This window comes from Carcharodon carcharias, chromosome 2 (genome assembly GCF_017639515.1).
Source record: "Carcharodon carcharias isolate sCarCar2 chromosome 2, sCarCar2.pri, whole genome shotgun sequence".
Classification (NCBI taxonomy): domain Eukaryota; kingdom Metazoa; phylum Chordata; class Chondrichthyes; order Lamniformes; family Lamnidae; genus Carcharodon; species Carcharodon carcharias.
The window spans coordinates 138,116,114-138,142,990 of NC_054468.1; the positions used below are offsets into that span (position 1 = coordinate 138,116,114).

The 26,877-nt window shown below is 42.7% G+C and overlaps 1 protein-coding gene across 8 annotated transcripts in view; it reads right to left on the reverse strand.

The window, feature by feature from the left end:
• The window catches only part of LOC121271017 (protein quaking), a 731,453-nt gene extending 705,257 nt beyond the window's left edge, over positions 1–26,196 (reverse strand). For all 8 annotated transcript variants that reach the window (XM_041176759.1, XM_041176737.1, XM_041176719.1 and 5 more), the window contains exon 1: positions 25,709–26,196. In XM_041176759.1, coding sequence (XP_041032693.1) covers positions 25,709–25,850 — 142 coding nt within the window. In that variant the 5' untranslated portion in view covers positions 25,851–26,196. The remainder of the gene's footprint in view (positions 1–25,708) is intronic.
• Between the last annotated feature and the right edge of the window lie 681 nt (positions 26,197–26,877).

The window sequence follows — 26,877 nt, forward strand, 5'->3', positions numbered from 1 at the left end:
CTTGCCAGGAGTAGGGTACTTGCTAGGAAGTTAGCATTTGTGTAAGTCATTGATGAATAGTTGTCACAGTTTGAGAGGTTGGCCAAAGAACCCAGTATTAAGCTAGTTAATGGCTAAAGTAATTGTCACAGATTGAGGGGTTGCCATAAGAACCCAGTATTAGACTTCGTTAGTGTCAAAAGTAGTTGCCACAGGTTGCCATAAGAATCCAGTATCAAAGATCAGTGGATCCAGTAGAGTCAGGATTGCCAGGACTAAAGTAATTGTCTTAATCAAGAGTGAATAGAAAATGTATAACCACTTAGCTGCCGAGGAATCATTCATGTCTAGCTTGGGAGAATCAATAATAAAGTGTAGTCTTAGTCATTTTGGGAAAGCCACAGTTTTTGTTGGAAAGCTGTTTCCACCAGAGAGAGAGAGAGACAGACAGAGAGGGAGAGGGACAGACACAGACAGACAGACAGAGAGAGAGAGAAAACACTCAGCAGACAGCTGTGAAATGTGCGGCTTCAGCAGTTAAGGTGGAATGGAAGCTTCAGCAGTTAAAAGTAGACTGGGAAGCTGTGGATTGGAAAAGGATCCACAAGAATGAAGACTTGAAGCTGCAAAGGGGTTTGTACGTATGTTAGAGTTAAGTTGGTTAAGTTAAAATCTCGAAGGATGTCGTGATTCAAGAAACCTGGTTCAAAGAACCAGGAGGGGAAGATCTCAGAAGTCCCAGGGTCCACAGGAAAGACAAACCAACGCATTAAACTTGTATATTGTGCTATGCCTCAACTAATGAGATATTATGTATCATTCTTTAACTAACCTTTAACATTCTAAATTATTGTTTGCCCTTTTTGCCAATATGGTTATGCCTCGACAGGAGTTTTCTTACTCAGGGTTTAGTAGAGTCCAAATCTCTACATTTCCAATCATTCACTGAAGTCCAACTTCTCCCTCAACCGCCGACCACCACGAACTCCCGACTACTCCTGACCAGATCACCCCCTGGTCCCTCAATTATCCTCCCATCTACCCTGACTACCCCTCTCAACCTGACCACTACCTCTCCAGACCAAATCTCCCCGACCTCCCAACTATCCCCTGGCCCATCCCAACTATTCCTCCCTACCCAACTAACCCTTCCAAACTGACCACCCCTTTGACTCCCAAACAACGTTAATCCCTGACCATCCTTCCCAACTCGACTACCCCCCAGCCAGATCTGACCAACACCCCTCATCACCTGACTACTCCCGTCATCACCACAAACGACCAGACCTGACTGCCCCCAGCAACTGATTTGCCCCCAAACTGACCCACCCGCCACCTCATCCCTTACAGCTTACCTCACCCACCCTACTCACTTAGCTCGCCCACCTACCAACCTACCCATTAATCCAATCGCCCATTCATGAACATTGATCCATTCACTCATTCACACCGGACATGTAAACTTACCGTACGGGAGCTGGTGCCATAAAAAAAGGGGCATGTCCTTCCCACTCACGACGCTACAGTTCTGCGAAGGAGTTCTCCAAGGGGCTGTACACTCCACATTTCTGGAGAAGCAAAGCCGGAAGACCCAGCCAGAAATGCGGAGCTCCGACAGTGCACAGAAAAGCATGGTCAGGGAGGTAATCCAACTGTGCTTGCCGCTTCACAGAATATCCGGCCCAAGTATTTTAGAGTATACTAGAGAATTAATATTGGACAATTTTCCTGACCTTTGTTCCTGGACTACATCCATTCACTAGGCACAAAGTTCAAGGAGGAGGAGCAACACAGTTACATTGTTCCAGTTCCAGAGCATCCCATGGATGAAGGGTGAAGCTGGCATGGTGCGTGCAATTGACACAGACCCAATTACGTTTAAATGAGGCAGGGGAAAGGGTCTGAAGTTCCCTCTCTCTACTTCTTATTGTTATAGCTATAAGCTGCCAAGATTCAAATGCCCCAAGAAACTTGAATCAGGATCTCCCTTAGACCAGAGGTATCATGATTCATTCCATTTGTTGTCCTTTTTGTCTACTGCTAAGCCCAGCAAGGGACTGAACTGAACTGCTAGCATCTAGGTGACCAGCAGCATGGCGCCAAATAGCTTGCTCTGCATTCGGTAGTGATGTCCCTGTCCAGCACCAGAGTAAAGTGGGGTCAGATAAATTCACCCCACTCAGATGTACTCCTCCACTGTTTGAGGCACTGGAAACTGCAACATTGCCTTCTTAAATTGAGCTCTGAATCATAGGCCTGAATTTTTCCCACATCAGGCGGGCTCGGCGGGAGGAGTCATAGAGCCGACCGCCGCTCGCAATGGGCTCTACACTGTGATTCCGTTCGAGCGGGCCAATTAAGGCTCGCCCAGCATGGATCGCGAGCGGTAGTGCTGAGCATTACCTGTGTGGGTGGGGGGAGGAGGGAGAGTTGGGCATGCGAGAGCATGCATGCAAAAGAGTGTTTCAATCTCCCTGAGACACGGAGATGCCTCAGGGGAATTGAAGTGCTTTTTAAAGAAATTTAAAGCCTGCGTCACATGAGATGGGACATTTTTTTTTCAAAAAAAGTTTTTATTCAATTTGTAGAAGCTTTAGGAAACCTCATCCCACACCCGCCAAACGAAACATCATAAGACTGTGCAATGATGTCGGGACGCACACCCGACGTCGTCGCACCTCGTTTTACATACCGGTGTGTCGGGCCCACCCCTGCAAGCCAAATGTAAAATCCTGGTCATAGTGTACATTTAAGGGTCATACGGACTAGAAACGTTAACTCTGTTTCTCTCTCCACAGATGCTGTCAGTCCTGCTGAGCTTTTCTAGTACTTTCTGTGTTTATTTCAACCTTCCCACTAGTTTCATTGGCTATTAGCCACAAAAAGGCACCCCAGTGAAGCCTTTCCTAGAAAGCCAAAGCTCACATTTTCCTTTGAAACAGGAGGCAAAAAGGAGGCATTTTAATTTAAATTAGCTGGCATACACACTACTGCATCAACTTGGCACTCAGCCAGAGAAGGGCAGGAGCCATTAGCAGCAAATGGCTCAAATTGAAGACGACAAATCCAATAGTGTTCTAAACTACTGGGTGGTAAAGTTATGGTTTCACATATGCATATATTCAAGTTCCTGGTGAAAACAGAAAGTACTTGCAGCTTTTTGTTATGAAAGGAAAATAAAATGCTTAAAAACAGAACTGCAGCAAATTCTCCCCTCCCCTCCACCCCAACTCCCAAGTTAATATCAGATATCTCAGAAATAATGTCACCTTTATATCATTAAGTCCTATAATTAAAAAAGCTCAACTCGATTCCTGCAGGAACCTCTGTCAGGACAATGCAATTAAAAAACTCAAAAGTTGTTTGTGTATTTCATTCTGTTATTTAATGAAATCCACCTCACAAACTAAGTGGTAAGATTACAGAAAAAGATCCCAGTATAAAATAGTTCTGCAACATAAAGAGGCATGTTGCAACTGATTTCAGTTTTCCGGTCTTGTGACTTTCTAGATTGTATTCACAATACTTAAGACAGCAGCTTCCAAACCCACGACCACTACCATCTAGAAGGACAAGGGCCGCAGACACAAGGGAACACCACCACTTGGAAGTTCCCCTCCAAGCCACTCACTATCCTGACTTGGAAGTATGTCACTGTGCCTTCACTGTCACTGGGTCAAAATTCTTGAACTCCCTCCCCAACAGTACTGTGGGTGTTCCTACATCACATCGACTGTAGCGGTTCAAGAAAGCAACTCACCACCACCTTCTCAAGAGCAATTAGGTACGGGCAATAAATGCTGGCCTAGCCAGCAATGCTCGCATCCCATGAGCGAATAAAAAAAACATCTTTGAAAACTGCAGAACTATCCCGAGCCCTTGCAAAAGATTCCTGAGCATTCTGATCCTATGTTGAATCTCTATATTTTAGGAGGATTAAAATCATATTTTAGGAACATAAGAATAGTAGTACGCAGTTCAGTCGCTGAAGCTTTTTCTATCAGTTAACCTCCGACAATGGTAATCATCAGGTAATGAATTAATTGCAGACAGCTCAATGCACACCTGTATATTTTTAAATCTTTCAGTCCAATAAAAGGTCAAAAGCTAAATTGCTGAATTTAGTCCACAATCAGCAACACAGACTGGCATACATTAGCCTTTTGTGAATCTATACTTCAGGAAATCTCAGTAGACCACATGATACAAATCTAACCGTGACTTAGTAAATGTGAAGTACCAACTTATTTTAGGACAGAATTTTATGGCAGCAGGATTTTACAAAGTCAGTGGAGTTTTGAATGGCTCGCCACATTTTATGGCCCCGTACCCGATATGGCAGGCCGTAAAATTCCAGCCTTAGATTACTAAAAGGCTAATGTTCAATAGTACCAAGAAACTGGATAGATTGAGCTGATCCACTGGATGAAAATAACAACTTGCATTTATGTAGTACCTTTAGCACCATAAAGCTTCACAAGGCACTTCAGAAAAGAGTTACCAAAATGTGACACAGAGCCACAAGAGGAGATATCAGGAAAGATGACCAAAATACCATCTTTCCTCTAGTTTAAAGGAGCATCTTAAAGGATGAAGGAAAAGACTTACATTGATATAGGATCTTTCATGACCGCCAGACATCCCAAAGAACTTTGCAATCAATTAAGCGCTTTTGAAGTGTAGTTACTGCTGTAATGCAGAAAATACGGCAGCATTTGCACACACCAAACTTCCACAAAGAGCAAATTTCCAGTCCATTTTAGTCATCTCTGTTTTGTAATCACCTTTATTTAAGTTTAAGACACTCGTTAAGGACCCACATTTCTCACTCTTAAACTGAATATGAAATTCTATCATATTATAATCACTCTTGCCTAGAGGATCCTTTACAGTTAATTTTTTTTGTATTGTTCACTGAGAAATCAATATTGGCCAGGACACCACCTGCTAAGGTGTAATGAAACAAGATTAATTAAGAATTTCATAGTAAAGGATCCTCTAGACAAGAGTGATTATAATATGATAGAATTTCATATTCAGTTTAAGAGTGAGAAATGTGGGTCCTTAACGAGTGTCTTAAACTTAAATAAAGGTGATTACAAAATAGAGATGACTAAAATGGACTGGAAAAATAGGTTAAAAGAAGGCAGACACTAAGGAGGTACTTCATAACTCTCAACAGAAAATACATGATGACGGCGGGACACTCGTCCAACGTCAGCCTGTTTAAATGAAGGCCTGGCAGCCTTTTCTAAGCTACTCCCAATGGCAAATGCAAGGCAAATGCAGAGGGCTTCTGGTGAGCAGGCCAGTTTGGAGAAAGGCCAGCAGGACAGGCCAGGATGGAGGGTAGGGCTGGGGGGCCATTGTGTCCCTTGTTTTTTGGATGACTGCTATGCTGTCCTCCTTGAGGAGGTGGCAGCATGATGGGAGGTGCTGGTCTCCCAGAATGGGAGAAACTTGCCTGGAAGGATGTGACGGAGGTGGTGAGCTCCCGCAACATAGTGCACCTAGATCCAGTGCCACAAGCGCTTCAATGACTTGTTGCGCTCTGGCAGGGTGAGTACTATGTTGGCATTGGCCATTCAACCCAGCAGGTCGGCTTTCACCCCTGCTGCACCACACCACCAACCCTCCCCCCAATCCCACACCCCACCCCACACCCCCTGCCAAGTCCGAGTGTCGTGACTGCATTGAATCATTGACAGCATTTGTCCTTTGCTGGGTGGGCAAGCGGATACTGCCCATGCGTAGGGCAGCCTAAGAGGGTGATGAGATGTGTTTTGCCCCTGCAGCATGTGTTACACTGAGTCCCACATGACTGGTTTGGGGGCAACCTGGAGAAGCTGCACCTTGGCACTGTGTTAGAACTCCAGGACATGTCCTAGTCAGATGAGATGGTGGGAGGGGAGCTTCAAGGTGGCAACATGGAAACAAACAGTCTGCTGTGCTCTGTGCTCCACGTGCTTGCACCTCCTTGCTATGGAAGGATATACCATGTGGTGCCTAATGTGATATAGGCAGCATGATTGGGGGGGGCGCAGGCCCAGCATCTTTGTGTGAGTGCTCGGCAGCAGCGGGATGAAGAGGCACTGGTGCCCTGATATGTCCCACTCTGGTTGAGTTGGGCCATGTACGAACAGACCCATGGCAATTTGCACTAATCAATGCTCTTCTCTCATTTTCAGGAGAAGAATGCTCATAACACAGCAGTGCATGCGGGAACTGGCAGCGGCCAATCGCAGATCGCCATTGTAAGCCGTTTTGAGCAGGAGGCCCTGGATCTGGAGAGGTGTCATGCACCCAGGTCCACTGGTGTCGGTGAGGCTTGGGTGCCATGGCCAGGTATTTATGCCCAACAGTGAGATCAGCATTGTCCTCCCTACAGCCATAGCACTGCTGAATGTTAAATGATTTAATTTTGCAACATGGCTTGACCATTGGTTATGAGTGAGTGCACAATGATCTGGGGGACAGGGATGCCCTACAACATTGTCTCCACGCTAAGTGATACACTGTCCTTGTTCCTCCTTTCAGCATCATCAGAGGAGGGCTGGGAGCAGGAGCAGCAGAGGCCCCCTCTCACACCTGAAGGGACCTGAAGTCTCACCAGCGTCACACCATTTCTGCGAGGCAAGCACCAGCGCAGATACTTGCATCTCGGTGGGAATTCGAATAACAACGGCTAGTGTCCTGGGGCACAGTGGTGAGGGCACTTCACAGTCACTGGAGGAGCTGGCAGAGACAGAGAGTGCCCATGGCACCAGCAGTCGAAGGACTGCAGGGGACCAGGCACATGCTTAGTCAGTGCCTGATGATGTGCCTCTGGAGTCGTGTGCAATGCAGAAGGTGCAGGAAATGTGTTGGGTGTGCAGGAGCATCTGGGGGAGATACATGAGGCTATGCTTGGCTTGGTCTCCATGGTGGAGTAGTCTATGCGGACATTCGCCGAAGTAACGCGCCACATGTCTGAGCACCATGCGTCCTCCATGGAGAGAGCAGCAACTCTCATGGAAAGCCTACTCCAGGAAACCCTGGGGATGTACTCTGACCAGCAGGCTCTCACATCAGCGTTGACATTGGATGGTCAGTGCCAGTGTGGGAGATGGTGTGGGCATCAAGTTTCCCAATTCAGTGCCCATCCAACCACGGTGAGCAGGGAGGTCTGAAGCAACCTACATCAATGCAGCAGCTGCCTGTCATCGCTGCAAGCTCCTCTCAGGGCGCTCCAGATGAGGGCAGCAGCTCCTCCGCCCCTGTCTCAGTGACCATATCATCCGATGAAGCTGCGAGGACTGGGGAGATGCCAGCTGTGGAACTGGCAGCTCCCTCCCAGGCAGGGCCAGCACTGGCTCCACAGTCCAGAGGATGACCACCAAGGTCACCGAGACCAACAAGACAGCAGAGTCAGCAGACTGTCTCAGATGCCACTCCGAGCGATGGGGCAGCACCAAGACATAGCACCCGGAAATGAAAGCATCAGGCACCTTATGCACACCGCAGATTTTTCACTGGTGCTTTTTTGTTAGCCCGAGATCAGGCCCATATAATTTTATTTGATTTGTAACACTTTTGTTTTTTTTTTGTAATGAGCTGCTTTCTTTCACACATTAAATTCAGATATGTCACCGTGGCTGAGGGTGCCTCTTTTTTTCTGCATGCGTATAGTTTCCAAAACTGTCATGAGTGCTTTTTTGGACATTCAGCTTTATTAACAAGGCCCTTAGTTACTGTTCCTATCCTGGCAGATTTTGCACTTAGGTGTCAAGTGTCAAGCCGACAGCCCAGGCTTGTCCTGGTGGACCATCTGTGGTGTGCTGGCTGATGGTTAATTGGATTAAAGCCTCCCAGGTGTCCCTGCCTCCCTGGAGTATGCCCGGTTCAGCGTCTACCCCCTCAGCATTTCCCTGTGCATGCTCATCCTTGCACTCACTCCTGGGCTCATCATTTGCAGCCACAGCCACTGCATCGACGTCTTTATCATCCACTGCGTACCCCCTTTCCAGCACAAGATTGTGGAGAGCGCAGCATGCAACCGCTATCACCGACACACGATCTGGGGGTACGGGAGTGCGCCCCGAGCAGTCCAGGCATTGGAAGCACATTTTGAGAAGACCAACGATTCTCCCCATCACAGCCCTTGTGGAGGCGTGGCTCCTATTATACCACTGCTCAGCTTCTGTTCTTGGATGGTGGAGAGGGGTCATGAGCCACCTTCTGAGGGGATAGCCCTTGTCACCCAGCAACCATCCATCAAACCAGGCTGGAGCACTGAAGAGCCCCAGTACCTGGGAGTGTATGAGGCTGTAGGTGTCATGGGAGCTGCCTGGGTACCTTGCACAGACTTGTAAAATCAGCATCCTGTGATCACACACTATCTGCAAGTTCATGGAGTGGAATCCCTTCCTGTTGATGAAGGCACCCGGCTCACCTGCTGGCGCTTGATGGCCACATGTGCAGTCCATTGCACCCTGGACGCGGGGGAAGCCAGCAATCGTCACGAAGCCTCTGGCTCGCTGTGTCTGGCTTGCCTGGTCCCAATGATAGTGGATGAAGGTCAATGAACGCCTGGACAGTGCGTCTGTAACCTGCTTGACACAAGTATGGACAGCTGATTGGGAGCACCACAAAGATTGCCCACCGAGTCCTGGAAGGACCCAGAGGCATAGAAGTTGAGGGCAGCTGTGTCCTTTGGAGCCACTGGCATGGAGTGTCTACCCATATGGTTAGGGGAGATCTCAGGTCCAATCATCTGACAGATATAGTTGACTGTCTCCCTTGAGAGACGGAGCCTCCTTCGGCATGGCACCTCAGACATATTGAGGTAGCTGCTTCGCCGCCTGAAAACCCTTGCAGCAGGATAGTGGTGTCTTCTGCAGCCCCTTCCGCCTTGGACTGTTGGTCCTGCGCCCCTTGTGCCTGCGCCTGTCTTCCCAAAGGTGGCTCCCTTGGAGACTGAATGTGCACTCCTCTCCCTTCTAGCCCTCCCTTCCTCCTCAGAGGAGCTGCCTCCAATGGACAGTTCAGCTCCCATTCTCAGGCTAAGAGAAGGCTTCCTGAAACCTGCAGGCCCAGAAAAAGATTCGATTCCTCACTGCAGAGTGCTGACCTGAAGGTTAAGATCCAGAAAGAGCAGCTAGTATGCGTTCTGAAGTACTGCAGATCACACAGGCAAGTAAATAAACTTTAAAAAATAAATTCTTGACTGTGCACATTCACGACCCCAATGAGTCCTCTTAACCTGCCCGTGGATGAGGTTAATACAAATGTGTCCTACCTGCCTGCCCGTTGCACCCGTGCGCCGACCCGAAGATTGCACGGGCGCCGAAAAATTGGTGTCAGTTGAACACTTAAGGGCCTTAAGTGGCCCATTAATGGCGGGCGCGCGGACACCATTGCATGTGCGCGCCCAGCCAAATATCACAACAGTGCATGGTGACATGGGACGCTTGCCCAATGTCACCGCGTGTCATTTCACACCCGGATGTGCAGGGCCCGCCCCCGCATGACCACGGGAAAATTCTGCCCCAAGTATGTAAACGGTCTGGCACAGTTTCAGACAGCTACTGGAAGGATGGAAATGGTGATCAGGGAACGGAGTTTGTGCAGAACACCAAAGACAATTACTTTGGTCTTCCTGGTATTAAACTGAAGGAAATTTCCGCTCATCCAATACTGGGAGTCGGAACAGCAGTGTGACAAATCAGAGACAACGGATGGCCCAGATTTTGCATTAAAAATAACAGTGAATCTATTAACACTTACCATTAAAGAGTAAATCAGACAACAACTTCTGGTGACCACATATATTCAGTTAAATGCAGAAATCAGGAAGTTGTTGTTAAAAGTTACCTTGCTCCTTCAGAGCTTCCCTAAACCAAAATCTTGCCAAGATACTCGGCATTCAAATACATGAATGTGTGAAGTTGGGTACTTAGACGGCAAGATACCCGTAAACACAACAGAAAAAGTTAGCGCTTGTCCATTCAAATCTAAGTGATTTTTTAACAGCATTCCAAGTCTTAATTATTGACAAAAAACTTCTCAGCCACTGAAAGTGTGGAGGAGTCTCGTTCCTTCAGATCTTAATTATTGCTGGGGATTAAAAAATTTTTCTTGTTATCTATTTTATCACTCAATCTCATCTTTCTTCCCCCACCCCACCTCCACCACCGCCGCCCAACCCCATCACCTATTTAATTTTCCATACTTGATTTGGCATTGAATTAACTATTCTAATCTACACTTCCTGTTTCAGATCCTGCATGGCTCATACATGGTTCAATCTAACTGGTTGATGAGAAGCAGAGTTGTTTGTCCTGCTCTCACAAGTCATAGATTCCCTGTAGAGGATGATGTACTTTTTTGATTTCTAATCATCCCAAGTTTCAGAGCAAAAGCATAAGAAAGTCTGTGAGGAAGTGCAAGTGGAATAAATCAGCATTGTCAGTTATTCAACACTGACTGCAAAATTCAAAATGTTTAGCTCATGTCAAGAAAACTAGTGCAATAGTAGATCTGGAAAGTTATTATAAGAAATTCTCTATGTTTAAATGAATAACAACTGAAAGTAATCTGGGATAATTTGATATTTTGAATCATTAGTTCCCCATTTGCAGAATATAGTAAAAAGCAAACAAGGGTAAATTACCTGCAAAATACCAAGTCAAAATTGCACAGTCCATATAAATTGAGAAGCCAAAGAATTGCTTTTCTGCTTATTCTTCCCTACCAAATGTGAGCCAGCAAATTGAGTGGCACAGTGCAAGCATGCCACATAAGCATTCAAGATTTAGTCTTCTATCTATTGCCTCTCGTTCTAGTATCCTTAACTATTGAAGAGTTTGCTTCCAACTGATTTGATGGAAGTCTGCATTCATTTCTGGCTCAAAGGGTCCTATCTGGCATGAGCTTTGGGGATCCCAACTCAGTTTCAAACGGATGCAAGATTACAATATTACTGGCAGAAACTGCCAATTGCCCACGTCATGTCTAAAGTGAGAAATTTCATACTAACACACTGTGGTTGCTTTTCATTAGCTATCGCTATGGCACATTATTGCAGGTTTACTCTACAGAAGTGTCTGGGAGTTGTTGGTGCAAACACCAGAACTGGAGATCTGTTCCATTTCCCAGCACAACATCCCCTACTTTAATGAGCAGAAAACTTCATCAATTAATATTAATTATAAATAGGCCTAACAGACTGCAAGTAGATCCTGTCATTCAGCCTGAACACACATTTACAAAATTATCTATGAATCAGGATTGTGGCTTTGAGACAATAAATTGTTCAAATGGACAACATCTAGAAATATAAGAACACAGAATGGGACTGTTGCCTGTTAGTATTTCATTACAACTCGAAATGTGGGTTAGTACATGTGATTTCCTGCAGAGTGATTCATTAATTCATTGAGGATCCAAATAAATGCCTCAACCTTCCCAACTGTGAAAGGAAATAATTGCAAAAAAGTGACCCATTATCAGCTGCTTATCAGACACTGATTACATAACGAGTACAGAATAATTTGTAGCTCCACTTTCCACTCTGAAGAAAGTTACCATGCGTACAACATGCTACCAGGATATTCCTACAATCAATAATGTTGTCCAAATTTTCAGTACTACTCAATTGCAAATGCATGTTAAGCTGACAGTTCTTCAGTGGAAAGACCTGTTAGAAAAATTAAAGCCTGTGGATTAAAGGCACGGTGGCAGCACAGGTATAAAATTGGCAAAGGGACAGAAAGCAGAGGGTAGTGGTCACAAATGGTTGTTTTACAGACTGCAGGGAAGTATATAGTAATGTTCCCCAGGAGTTGGTAATTAGGATCGCTGTTATTTATTAATTCGGGTATAGAGAGCATAATTTCAAAGTTTGCAGATGACGCAAAAAAAGGAAACATAGCGAATAATGGGGTTAGTAACAAACTTCAGCTGGACATAGTCTGGTAAAATTTAACAGAGAAGTGTGAAGTGATCATTTTGAGGCATTTGAGAAGGTTGTTAAATAAGCATACAGATTCCTTGGTTTTATTAATAGAAGAATGGAATAAAAAAGCAAAGCAGATATCCTAACCCTTACAGGCTATGCCTTAGCTAGAATATTGTGGTATTGTGTTTAATTTTAGGCACCTAGGAAGGAGAGTGGAAGAGAAAGGTACCAGAGATGCAAGACCAGCTATGTGAAGAAACTACTGTATGGAAGTTGGGGTTATTCTCCTTAAAGCAACCATTAAGAGGAGGTTTGATAGAGATGTTCAAAATCATGAATGTCTTGGTAGAGTAAATAAGGAGAAACCTTTTCCAGGTGCAAAAGGATCAATAACTAGAGGACACAGATTTAAGTGATTAGCAAAAGAACCAGAGTTGATCTGAGGAAACCTTTTGTTTTACACAGCAAGGTGAGAGTGGCTGCCTTTGACATCAAGGCAGCATTCGACCAAGCATGGCATCAAGGAGCTCTCGCAAAACTGCGGTCAATGGGAATCAGGGGGGAAACTCTCCACGGGTTGGAGTCATACTTAGCACAGAGGAAGATGGTTGTGGTTGTTGAAGGTCAATCATCTCAGTTCCAGGACATTACTGCAGGAGTTCCTCAGGGTAGTGTCCTAGGCCCAACCATCTTCAGCTGCTTCATCAATGACCTTCCTTCCATCATAAAGCCAGAAGTGGGGATGTTCTCTGATGATTGCACAATGTTCAGCACTATTCGCAACTTCTCAGATACTGAAGCAGTCCATGTCCAAATGCAGCAAGACCTGGACAATATCCTGACTTGGGCTGACTAGTGGCAAATAACATTTGCCCCACACAATTGTCAGGCAATGACCATTTCCAACACGAGAGAATCCAACCATCTCCCACTTGACATTCAATGGCATTACCATTGCTGAATCCCCCATTATCAACATCCTGGGGGTTACCATTGGCCAGAAACTGAACTGAACTAGCCATATAAATACTGTGGCTACAAGAGTAGGTCAGGGGCTAGGAATCTTACAGCAAGTAACTCATCTCCTGACTCCTCAAAACCTGTCCACCATCAAATAGGCACAACTCAGGAGTGTGATTGAATATGCTCCACTTGCCTGGATGACAGCAGCTCTAACAACACTCAAGAAGCTTGACACCATCCAAGACAAAGTAGCCCACTTGATTGGCAATCCATCCACATTCAATCCCTCCACTGCCGACGCACAATGGCAGCAGTGTGTACCATCTACAAGATGCACTGCAGGAGCTCACCAAGCCTCCTTAGATAGCACCTTCCAAACCCATGACCACTAGCATCTAGAAAGACAAGGGCAGCAGACACATGGTGACACCAACACCTGGAAGTTCCCCACCATGCCGTTCACCATCCTGACTTGGAAATATATTGCCATTCCTTCACTGTCACCGAGTCAAAATCCTGGGACTCCCTCCCTAACTGCACTGTGGGTGAACCTACACCACATGGAGGACAGAGGTTCCAGAAGGTAGCTCACCACCACCTTCTCAAGGACAATTAGGGATGGGCAATAAATGCTGGCCTAGCCAACAACGCCCACATCCCATGAATGAATAAAAAAAATCTAGAATGCGCTGCCTGAAAGGGTGCTAAAATTCATGAGTAACATTCAAAAGAATTAGATAAAAACTTTAAGGACAAAAATAGAAGGACTTTGGGGGAAGAGCAGGGGAATGGAATTAACTCCAATGGCCCAAATGGCCTCTGTGCCGTATCATTTTATGAATCTATGAAAGCAATGGAAAATTCTAAGACATGTTGTAAAACAGGCTGTTATTGTTCAGCTGAGTTAAAAAGTTGTAAAAATTAAATTTGCATTTACCAGATAATTAATAAACACATTCAGCATACAGGTGAAGAAAGAAAATAATCCAATTATTTTTCCTTAAGCCCCACAATATCCTGCACCATTCCATGATCATGGGTAAGGATGGGAGAGGAACTTTTCAAGAGACCAAGCAAATGCTGCTCTTAATCCAGCTCCAAGAAATGTGAAAAGCAGAATATAGAAACTAACCTCTAAATTTTCCTGCTCTCTGTGGAGAAACACCTTGCTTCCATATGGTGCTCCCCACCCCCATTAGGGCATGACTGAAACTAAGTCCTCACTATGTGGGGAAGTGAACACCAACTACCATGTAAGTCTTGCATTAGAAGTTCTGTCTACTTTTAGAAAGTTTTATTTAATGATGGTGGATTGTCAGTTAAAAAACATTAGATCCTATCAAAATGTGCTCCTTGTCTAGTAAAATGATACATCTGACTGTACTCCAATATAAAGCAGCTCAGCTTGCATTTGACTTTAGAACAGTATAAAGATCAAGAAATGTTGTGCATGCATACGAGAGCCAGTTCCACTCAGTTCCTTAAAAAGTGGACTACTCTACAGGAAGTGCTCAAAATTAGTTTTGTTCATTGCATATGGCTTGCACGAAACTTTAAAAACTGCAATCTGTTCAGTAATGATCAGTTGCATATGTTTTTTTAATGCAATACAACAGATTCTTTAAAGGAATCTATGTTTCTGAGAAGGGGAAGGATTTATTGAAAGGTACGTAAGAAATATATAGGGTAGAATTTTCCATTCGGCGTGCGGGTGCATGCCCGACACACCGGAACGCTAAATGACACGTGATGACGTCGAGCGTACATCTCGACATCATCGTGCAGTCGCGCGATATTTCGCTCGGTGGGTGCGTGCCAGAGTCAGTTGCATGCCCACCAATAATTACGGTTGGCAGGCAGGTGAAAAGGCCAAGCGACCTTTACGTTTTTTAGGAAACCTCATCCACGAGCGGAATGAGGTTTCCTAAAGCTTTTACAAATTAAATAAAAACTTCTTATGAAAAGTAAAAACGTGTTCCATCTCATGTGACACAGTCACATGAGGGGACAGGTTTCATTAAATTTTTTATTGTATTTATTTATTTTTGAAAAGCGCATCAATCTCCCTGAGGTAGCTCGCTCCTTCGCGCACATGCGCAAAAGAGCGCTGGACCCGACTCTCCCTCCTCCCCCCTGGCCGCACAGGTAGCGCTCAGCATTACTGCTCGCGATCTACGCAGGGTGGGCCTTAATTGGCTCACCCATGTGAAATCACAGTGCAGAGCCGATCACCGGCGGCGGTCAGCTCCGCGATCACCCCCGCCTGCTCCCGCCAAGCCTGCCCAACGAATAGAAAATACTGGCCATAGTGTTTTTCAGGGCAGTGACTTAAATTTATCCAAGATTACACATCAGACGCTTTCTAGTTTAAGTGTAGCAAGAAGATACCTGCCACTGATTTCAAGGAGCAGATCTTTGCTCCATCACATCAATAATAATTAAGGGTTTTAATAGAATAGATACCTTTTGAAGAATTTGATTATTTACAGAACAGCTATGAATTTTTAAAGAACAATCAAAAAATCATATTTAGACTTCAGCAATAATTCCATCTGACAGCCTTCACATGCATTGCATACAGGTACCTTGCCTTTTCTAACTACCTTTTTGTACATAACCATCTTAATTCCTGTGGGATTGTTTCCTGAACAAATCCCTAAACCAGTGTTTAGCCTCAAAGAATACGAAATACTGGGAAAACCCATTGTCTTCCATCTGCACTAGAAGCTCCGTTTCCTATTCACAAACTCCCTCCCTAACAACTGTTTGAACCAGGCCATTTGCAACTTTCATATCATATTTGATCCCAAAATGAGCTACTGACCACATATCAGTGGCATCTTTTAGATCTCAGTAATGTTGCCCGACTCTGCCCCTGCCTCAGCTCATTTGCTGCTGGAACTCTTATCCATGCCTTTGCTACCCTCTAGACTGAACTATTCCAACACACTTCAAGATGGCCTCCAACATTCCACTCTCTGGAAACTTGGGTGTCATCTAAAACTCTGCTGCCCCTATTCTTACTTGCAAAAAGTCCCAATCATTCATCACTCCTGTGACTGCTGACTTAAATTGGTACCTGATAAATAAAGCAACACCTCGATTTTAAAATTCTCATCCTTGTTTTCAAATCCGTTCATATCCTCACCCCTCCACAACACTAATCTTCTCCAACCCCACAACACTCCAAGATATCAGTGCTTCTGTACTGTCTCTTCAGCATCCTGATTTTAATCACCACTGGTGGTCGTGCCTTCGATGCCTAGGCCCCAAGGCCTAGAATTCCCTCCCTGCACCTCAATGCTTCTCTACCGCTCTTTCCTCCCTTCAGGTACCCCTTAAAACCTACCTCTTTGACAAAGTTTTTGGCCATCTATCCCAATATCGCCTTGTGTCGCTCAGTGTCACATTTTGTTTTATAATGGTCCTGTGAAGTGCTCTGGGATTTTTATTATGTTAATGATGCTATACATGCTGTTGTTGAAGTAACAATATTTAAAATGCACTTTATGGTTTTGATCATCTTCACGATCTCACTTTAAATATTTAAGCATTTTTATTTTTTTTACATAATACAAAGCTTTCTACACTCAAATCTCTGATATAAAATGTTACTTTTGTTTCTGTTGATTTATGAAAATAAATTAATTATTTATCAACTCACCACTGATGTAGATTACATATAAATATCATCTAAAACAATTGAGAAATTAATTGGTCTAACAGAGGGGAATGGAAGGGGAGAAAGAAGAATTCCAGACAAAGTGCAATGAAGCCCACATAAGATCAATTCCAATTTACCAGAAAAACATTAATCTTAAAAAAATAGGGAAACAAGCTGAGTTGGCACCATACAATAGCATACAACAGTCTGGTAGAATCCATTATAACTTTGTGTGTTATGAGCAGTGTTTAAGCAACTGCACTGGTTTTCATATCTGGATGGACACACTCAGTCCTATAGACAGACCGCCTTTTCTTAAAATGTTACATTTTATGTATCCTCAATCCTCTTGATCTAATGAATTGTACCACCTTCATCCATACTAGGTTAGACAATATGATAGATTTGACAGCATCCTATCATCACCTCCAAAGTAACATAGGCTGCCCTGAGAAAATACATGACAGATACAGGTGACCAGGCATATGCAACCATCACTGTAACACGCTTGTCGCATAGCAGTGGGTGACAGTGATAAAATGGCAAAATTCCACACACACACACACACACACACCTTTCACCTAAAATATATGTGATTCAGTGTCTGTAAAACAGGTATCATGATACGGAGCGCATCTTGCTCTGTAGATTACGGACAAATCTGGAACCTAATTCTAGTACTACTTTTTTGTCATTTGTAGCAATGTAGACAGTTATATTGTCGTGAAGCTGTTAATGTATATATTATTGGAAAATATTTTTCTTTTAAAATAGAGGTTTAATCTGTGGGTATGTCATAATTGGATTAAAGCCAGTTAGTCTGGGTGCTTTGATGTGTACTAGTTTTGATATGTAGGAGATAGTGTGCATTTGCATTTTTTGAATAGAGCATTCAAGTGGGGTAAAAACTGACACCTATCTAGCAGATACCAAGCAAAAGTTTATATTACTAATAAAGTTGGTACTATGAAAGGGGTTTTATTGTCAGAAGAGGCTGGTGATACAAAGAGGGTTTACATTTAATGAGTGGTGCTAGGTATAACAGCAGTTTTCGCGTGTGCAGAGCAGAGGCAATGTGAGATCAAAAGGCAGCTGTAAGCCTCCAGCTGTCTCCACAGGAACCAAAGTGAAAATAACCTCATTTTGAATTCATAAGGTGAAAATGCATTGCCTGGTGTTTGGTTAAGTCTATGGGTTGCTGTTGCTTTAATGGAGACAAGTTTAGGAATTTGTTAAATGTTTCATTTAGTTTAATGTAGAACCTCGAGAACTGATGGTCTGATTCCTGAAGTTAGAGTCACATCTCAAACATAACAATTAAAATTTTGGGGCATGACAGTTATTTAAAGTTTCCCTCTGAGAACATTTTCTTGCAGGATAAGATAATTATGACCTGGGTGTCTTCCCATCAAGACTACAATTCCCCCCAAACCGTAGGAGGCTGGGAACCAACCATTTCTTTTGAAAGCAAACAATTAATTCCACTGGGAAACAGCACCATAGTACTGTTTTCTCTAGATGATTCAGTACATCCTGCAAACTTCTGAACTTGTACAGAAATAGCACAAGTGAGCAATTTATGATACGGATTCCTCAGATTTCAGCAGTATATTTAACCAAATGCTTGTGCGTTTAACTGTATATTAGTAAAGTGAAATTTTGGTACTGTAAAGAAGTGCAAACACTACACCAGATAAAGCAGGCTTCTTTATTTATAGCCATTTTTGCAAACTGGAGAAGGGGAACTGAAGCAATTTTTCTGCAAGAATACGTTACCCTCCAACGCACACATCCTCCTTTTACAATTGCTTTCGGGCCTCTCAACTGTAGAGATACCAGGCCTCAGCTCAGCACCTCCCTGTTCAGTTTTGCAAGCTTGGGAAACCAGCAAAGCATTGGAGGAATGAAATCAAAGTTACACAGACAATCCTGCCATTTTGTTAAAAGGTTAATTAAAAATCAAACTATTTCTCTCACATGATAGAAACTGAACACAGAAGCCACAAGTGACCATCGTATAGAATTCCCTCCCATAATGAATAGATTTTGGCTAATTCAATGTTCTGTTGATAACAAAATGACTGTGTAAGCATCTTCCACCCACCGTCTCATTAAGTACATTTAAATTTTAAGTACAACTATTGCTGTGGAATTACAAGTCTTCAAGAGCTTCAGTATGAAGAGGCCACTATTGTGGGGAGTAATGCAATAATGGGGATGCATTATGGGTAAAAAGAGTCCTGTTCAGTTAGTGTGTTTGAGGAATAAAGCAAAGGAGAAAGTACAGTTACATAGGAATATGTAGTTACAAAGAAAACAAAATTCTATGGGCGGAATTTTACGGCTCCGTCATGGCAGGGGTGGGGCCGTAAAATGCAGCGAGCCGTTCAAAAATCCACCGACTTCAGAGGGATCGCAAAATCCTGTTGGCGTAAAATTCCACCTTATAACTACTAGTGTCAATGTGACAGCACAAAGTTCAATCATGCCACAAGGTCTTCATCTCAGTTTGTGTAAAATATTGTTGCTAAATAATAGCTGTGTGTGGATGGGTGTATTAATCGAATAGATATGGCATTTCCAGAAGGAATGGCTGGGACTTGTTCCACAAATGAAGGACACTTGTAAATTTTTACTCACTTTGTCCCTTTATTTGTTACATAAGTACACCTTAGGCAACAGCTAACTTAACCTGACCACGTAACATCTGAGCATCACAGAAAGGTATGGCAAGTGTACACAGTGATTTGGCTAGCGTTCTGAAAGTGGGACTCATGTCTTGATGTGTGGGCATTTCAAGGAGTTATTTCTGAAGAATGTTATGACTCACTGTAATGCTTTTATGCCAGAATGATTGTGTTTTGTAGTTTTATTTCTCATGCAATTTAGCCTGAGTTAATAACAGCCATGCAAAGCATTAGAAGGGGCAGCTGGCAAAGAGTAAATACAATCTTGTGAAAAAGTGGTAACACACTATTATTGTAAAATTGGTCAAGAGGCCCCAATATTTTACAAATACTACATATACAACAGTTTATTGTCTCGCTAATGCACTCAGGGACCTGACTCAAATACAGTTCTCAAGGTAACAAACTTATATTGTTGACATATACCAATATGTATTTGCACACATTTTCCATACCCAAGAATTTAACAATTCAAGAGTCAGGGCTTTGGACAATTTTATATGAAACTATTTTCTCACATTTTCACAAACAAAAAGCAGTCCTTTGAATGTTTCACTTCTAAAAGAGAAAAGGGTAGGAAACAAAGGGTACCTTGAATATTGAGTTTACAGCACATCTCCTATAAAGCTGTCATTATACCTTTGTAGATATCTACAGAGTTCTTAAAGCCCGCATTAAATCTGAATCACAAGTCATATGCTCAGATGTAGCAATTAAGACAGTAATCACAATAATTAATAATATAAAATAAAAATAGAAAATGCTGGAAAAACTCAGCAGGTCTGGCAGCATCTGTGGAGAGAGAAACAGAGTTAACATTTGGAGTCCATATGACCCTTCATCAGTGCTTTTGCCTTACAATAATACCTCTTTTAATCAGTTATTTTAGAGTAGGTTTAATAGTTAAGGTCCACAACTAAAAGCATTGCATAATCAGACATTAGCCTTTAAACTGCTGATACTTTGACATTCAAGATCATGGTTTAACACTTGCTGTATAAATTGAGAAAATAAAAAGGTTCAATTTTTCCTGTAGTTATTTGAGTTGTTATGAAATGGTTGCAAATCTAAGATAGTTTGATATCATGTCAGCAGTTCAGTTATTCACAGAATACCAAATACATTCAAAGTTACCAAAAACATTTTGGTAATTAAATAAATAATTTGATGCCAGCGAATTCTAAAAATCCGAAGTGAACTTAAACCAAAAATAGCCTTTTTTTCCCAAAATGCATCAAACTCTTAAGGCTGATGATTAATTAAACAAAGATCACTGGTGCTGAATGAAACAGAAACTGTATAACATTTCAGTTAATTTGGATCTGCGCCAGGCTGCTCAGTTTGCTGTGTTCAGTATACATTAACAAAATGATTACGCTTGCCTGTAAATAATGAGAGCATAAGTTAGTCTGGAATGCAGGTTTTGTCTTCCTTTTTATTCAACTATTACTGTTTCTTTCTGATTTACTCTGCATTCTAAAAAAGTTTAAATCTAGAACACGTAAATGTATCAATACAATACTGCTCCATATCTGCCCCTAACCTATGGTGGCTATATACAAAGCAAGTAAAACCAAATCAAATGCATCAGGATTTTAAGCTACAAGCTGCATATCTTACAATTAGTATTTGAATTAGATAGTACACTGATCTGTAGTCAATATATTAATACTTGAGGGTCGTTTTTGGTGCAATTTTACTGTATGAGAAGTACAAACACAGACTATCGTGTTACTCCAAAGACACATTTGAACTGACCCTTAAAGGAAGCAGTGACAGGCACACTTGAAGAAACCGTTTATACTGACATATGACAACGCAGACAGGAAAAGACTCACTGGTTCATCTAACCTGTTACACTGTTGGGTTTGACATCAAAGAATGCAATGTAAACCGAATTAAGCGCTCAAGACTGCTTACATACGTTATGAAGCTATCCAAAAATTATGTAAATATATCAAATGTGTTTCTGTGTTCACAATATACTTAAAATTTAACAACTGGGAGCAGAACTCCACGCATCCCTGTGAGCACATATACAGAGAACTTTGCTAGTTCTGACAGCCTTAATAACAGCAAGGGGATATAAACAATATACTATAAGCTATGAATTACCAACCTATAACTGCACTATCATACAGGGCAGCCATGTGAATCATATTATCTTTCTCCCATCTCAACATGCTAAGAAGAAAACAGAAAATGGATAATAACAGCAATTTGCAATTTATACTGTATAGTGTCTTTAACATAGTACTTCAACGCATTTCACAGGAGGATAATTAGACAAAAAAATTGAAACTGAGCCAAAGGAGGAAGTATAAGGGCAGGTAATCAAAAGCATGGCAAAGAGGTAAGTTTTAAAGAGTATCTTAAGGCAGAACAGTGGAGAGGCTGAAAGGTTTAGGGAAGAGAATTCCAGAACTTAGGGCCTAGACAACTAAAGGCATTGGCCACTAATGGTGGGGTGAAGGGAGTCTGGGATGCATAAGCAGGCACAAGTGGAGGAATGTAGAGGTCTCGGTGTTGTAGGGCCAGAGGAGGTTAAGGTTAAAGAGAGTGTGAGGGACCAAGCTATGGAGTGATTTGAAAATTAGAAGGAAAATTTAAAAATTGGGAGCGGGTCCAATGTGAGTTGATCAGCATACGGATGATGGATAAATGATCTAAATTAAGCCTATCTTCAACAAAACATAATCACTTAACAAAATACTGGAGATTTATATGTTGCTGCATAGTATCACAAATAATGTACTCAAACCATTATATAGCTTTCATACTGTCACTACTAGAACAAATTGAGTCTGTCATCATAGCTTGTTAAATGAAACCCCTCTCTTAAAATAGAACAATGAAGAAATGATATGGGTGTATCAAAGTAGTTGCTTACTACAGTAACAAACCCTCCGCTTCATGTAGCATTACTGTATATAAATCGGACATGGAATCTTACAATTCCAGGGAACGTACTAAATCTCAAACTACAGAAAGCCCCTCTTCTCAATATTTGTTGTACCGTGATAAAAGTGCACTTCCTACTGGTTGTCCTGTTATATGTTCTTAACAATTTACTATAAATTTACTCAAGGTTGGTGCATGTTTTTTTAAAAAAGTGAAGCAAAGTTCACAGAATGCCATTTTAATAATCAATTTCTTATTGTAGCTGTTGAATTGTTATCGGAAAAGGTTCGCTTTTCTAAATCCTTCCGACAAAGGTCGATTTTGAAAACATATGCATATTTTATCATTTATAAAATAATCTCTTAAGCCAAGATAAGTTTCCTGAAGATGTGAAAAGGAACTCCTTTCACTAGTCAGGCATCGATGGCTGCCTCGGCAAAGTTTAGCACCGAATTACTTGTGAGTTCATTGCTCAATTGTAACTACTGGAAGAACAGCTCAGAAATAGTTTCCTCATCCTCTGTTCATTGGATTCAAAGACACGTAAAACATATGGTCAGGATAGCTATTGATTAACAATAGAGTGTATGCAACCCAAATACAAATTCGTTCCTCAAGGTCCAAGAATTCATGTAATAATTCTGAATTATGGAAGCTGCAATACTGTTCTATTAAACCACACAACTGTTGCAACATTGAATCATTTGTTCGTAGGTTTCCAACTGCCGCTACAAAAAATGATTTGTGATGTACTATCATGCAAGAGGAAAGCGATTCTTTTATATAGCTTATTGATGATGTCCGTTCTATTTTGATTTGTTTATCATGATGTGAATCGAGTAATTTTATCTTTTAACATCTAATTTATATTTAACACCTAACGAGAGGGCAAATTGAAGTTTCTCGTAATATTTCCCTTCCAATTAAGACAAATCGTTAATCATCGTTTACTGTTTAGAGACGTCAAAATATTTTGATTTGTAGATTAAAAACGAATTTGCAGAACCAGCGAGTACGATTATAGGAATCGCAATCAGGAATGGGAGTAAATGGTTATGGTGAGTGCGAAGCCGCCTATCGCCGATCAGAATACTGTGGAAAGCTGTCTGTCACCTTCGGTGTAGGCGCGTTTATTAAAATTAAGGATTCTGAAGAGAGTAACAGAAGAAAAACCTCAATGATTCCTCAAGGAAAGATTTGGCACACCCTAGCGCTCAAACGTGGAACTTTTACTAAGTTTGACATTTATTTATGCAACAGCATCGTTAGTCAATAATGTGATCTGGTTGCAAGCCATGGAAAGCTAAAGCAGAAGCAAAGATTTAATTCTGCAGGCATTTCCTTTCCACTTTGCCTTGCTGAAAAAGGGAAATACTGTCAAATTCTGATCTAGCTGCTGGGATCTTGCTGAATTAGAAACATGAACAGATATGGTACGAGAAAACGTTGCACAGATTCCAAATGGATGATTACAGTAAAACATGTATTAGCGTGTTTAAAAAAGAACACTAAGCATTTGGAAAGGTCACGCGCCATTCCTTCTGACACCCGACTGTACAAAGAATGGGAGTAGTGGCGCATTATTCTTAATGATTTTCGTTACAGGTCGCATAGTAACTTTTTTGTAATTTGATGGTGCGGAGTCTAAAATTGTTGTTTACCAAAGACATTCGTGTATTTATGTGGCTGTCCCTAATTTAAAGTTGTTCCTTATTTGTAAAGAATAGTGTACCATTCTGGATGAATATGGACAAGACCACTTCCTCCCCTAGTATCAGCTCTTTTCCCCTCCCCTTCTGGGGTTAAATCTGCCATTGTTTCGGAATAACGTTGCAGTAAAATGGGTCTGAAATCTGGACCAGCCGCTTGGCCGGTCAATGACTGACAGAGTCTCTTTTACGTTTTTTTTACTCTCCCTTCTCCATTCTAATTCCGTCTGGTTCTCCTTTCGCAAGAATCAATTTAAACTGTTCCACCGAAACTCCATTCAAAGTTATGCTTAATTCCTTCTGTAGCTTCCTCTTTAAAATACACAGAAGCCTTACCAATGAAAACATGAAACAACCGCCTAAAATCAGACCTTGGGCGTCATCGTAAGGATACCAACGATATAAATCCAAAGTAGAATCAATCTCATGTTCATCCTAAGCACTTTTATGCTTCTACTTCGTGTTTCCCTCATCACTATTTCCTATTCAAGTTATCGCTGTTATTCCTTATTCGGCTCCATTTGACATGTTTGGCGCAATGCCCATTCTTAGTGACCCAGGGCTAAATTAACCCAAAATATGGATATATAAAAATATATCAAAATGCCAGAGGCCAAGAAATAATCCCTCTCAATATTTTACATTAACAGGTACAAAAATATTTAAAATCTGACTTTTGCGCATGCCGTACATGAAACTAAAATTTAAGATGCCAGTTACACAAGTTACTGAAGCTGCAAAACTGCCAGAAGTTTTTTTGGCACTTCAATACTGAACAAATTTTCCATTAAGTACAGATCAAGACAACTGACAGTCAACTCTATTGTTTATTCCCTTCGTTCACTTTTTAAATCACTTGTCTCTTTCCCCATTGATCGGTGCTCACCCCTCTTAAATGCTTCTGTTCTCTATTCCAAATTACTTGCCCTAGTCTCGTCGAGTATTTTTCCCCTTCCTTGTCTGCAAGCCCTCCTTTCTCGACCTCTTCACGGCTATATACCACATTTCCAGTTTTTTTTCCTGAACTTTCTTTGTCCCGGTTGCATATCTCACTCAATTCGTTTCCAATCTCTCTGCGGGACTCCCCCCACCCACCCAACTCCCTGAGCCCGTTTTAAACTCCGGCTGGGCTAAAAGAATCCAACACTGTTGAAATCATTGCGCCTCACTATACTTCAAATCTCGAAAATCACCGCATGCAAAAGCAGCAACTAGAAGAAAAATAAAAATCCATTCAGATTGCTCCAACAGGAAGGGGGAAAACAAACAAGTCGCTTGTACATATAATGAACCAAGAATCTCCCATCGTATAGCGTGGTTTGATACCTATATTTTCACCATGACACAAACGCATCAGGAATTAGGCGTGCAATACCCCGCTGCAGGGGTTTCTGTGCTACGAGTCCTCCTGGCTTCAGTGCTTTGCAGAGTTCATTATTATATAATCCCTTTCTCTCCTCACCCCACCAGAAGAAAAACAAACAAGACAAGGCACCAAATGCATGCTCACCCATGTCATTTCACCTTTTAAATACCCTATCCGGATATGTCAAGAATCACTAAACTGCACCAGATCGCCCCTTAAACACCAGGCAGAAAATAAAGGCCATTTGCAAATATATTTCCCGAGTTTGACCAGTTCTCTGCGTTTATCCAGGAGTGCAGACGGGGGGGAAGGGGGGTTCTTATGCTCTTCCTCACACTTCTTTGCGAACTAATGCAACCTAACAGAATATATCCTTCAAGCGTGTGCATTATGCACAGAAAGTGCCACACAGATTTGCACTTTCCCTTTAACGTGTTTACATCTGAGTGGAGGAATGTTCCCCCTTCCCCTCTCCGCGCCTCACAATGCCATCGTACATACCTTCGTCCAGTAACCTCTCCAAATGATTGAAAATGCCGCAGAAGTTGGGCAGGCTACTCATCAGCTTCTTGTCGTTCATCAGTTGCATGAGATAGTCTGGGGTAGGTTTTGGTCGCTCCTTATTTTCCATTTCCCCAACCATATTCCAACAAACTTCCCCCCTCCCCAAAAACACACACAGACACACAAAAGCTGAGAAAGTTCTGGCGTAGAAGAGCCTCTCTCTCTTGTCCTTCTCTTGGTCCCACAACGCTTGTCCTTTTCTTGTTGGTTTGTCTCTTTTTGTTTGTTGCTTTTTTTGTCCTTTTACTAGAAGCTTCCCTCAGGGGGGTTTCCTTCTTATACTCCTGTGTGTGAATGGTGAGAGTTTTGTCTCTGCTGCGCGGTGCGATGCCTCCACACTAACACACAGCAGCTCTCACACTAACGGCTCTTGCGTGGATTTCTTTTCCCCTCTTGGTCCTGCTCGAGCTCTCAACCCTCAGACACCGTCACAGCCTCTAGAGAGGAAAAAAAAAGTCACCCGTCACGTGACGCGCGCTTGCGCGAGCGAGCCATCCCCCGCTGCGTCCTCCCTGCGTGTGTGCGGGCAGGCGTGCGCGCGCGCGCGAGATCAATCGATCGCGAGCAGGAGACGGACATGAGACAGTTGATGTGAGGTGTCGCGCGCCTGATCTTCCTCGCGCGCGCTCACTTCGGCATTCCCAACGATCTATCCCTTGTGGGAGGGGGAGGGGCCGGTGAGTGTACCGCGCAGCCGCGTTGTACTTTGCGTTCCCAGCAAGTACAGTGAAGGTGCTTGCGGGACGAGCGTACGATTGGGTGGGAAGTGAAGCGGGCGAGATTTCACGCATGCGCATTGAGTGAATGAGTTGCGAGACGGGCTGGCAAAGCAAAGCACCGCATCGCTTAAATATTTGACAAGCCCGAGATGAATTACCCCCTAGAGATGTGGGTTTGTATTCCACTTTCGACTTGTTTTTTTTGCCTTTGTGTCCTGCACAATCAGTTTATTCATATGCATATAAGCTGGACTGTGTTGGTGCTAAATACCTATTCCTTTGGGTGGAAGGTAGCGAGGGAACTTAAATATTCATGATTTTTTCTCTCCCTTATGCAGCTACTGGGTTTGTCCTCCGAATTGATGTTGAAATGTGGAGGAATTGCGT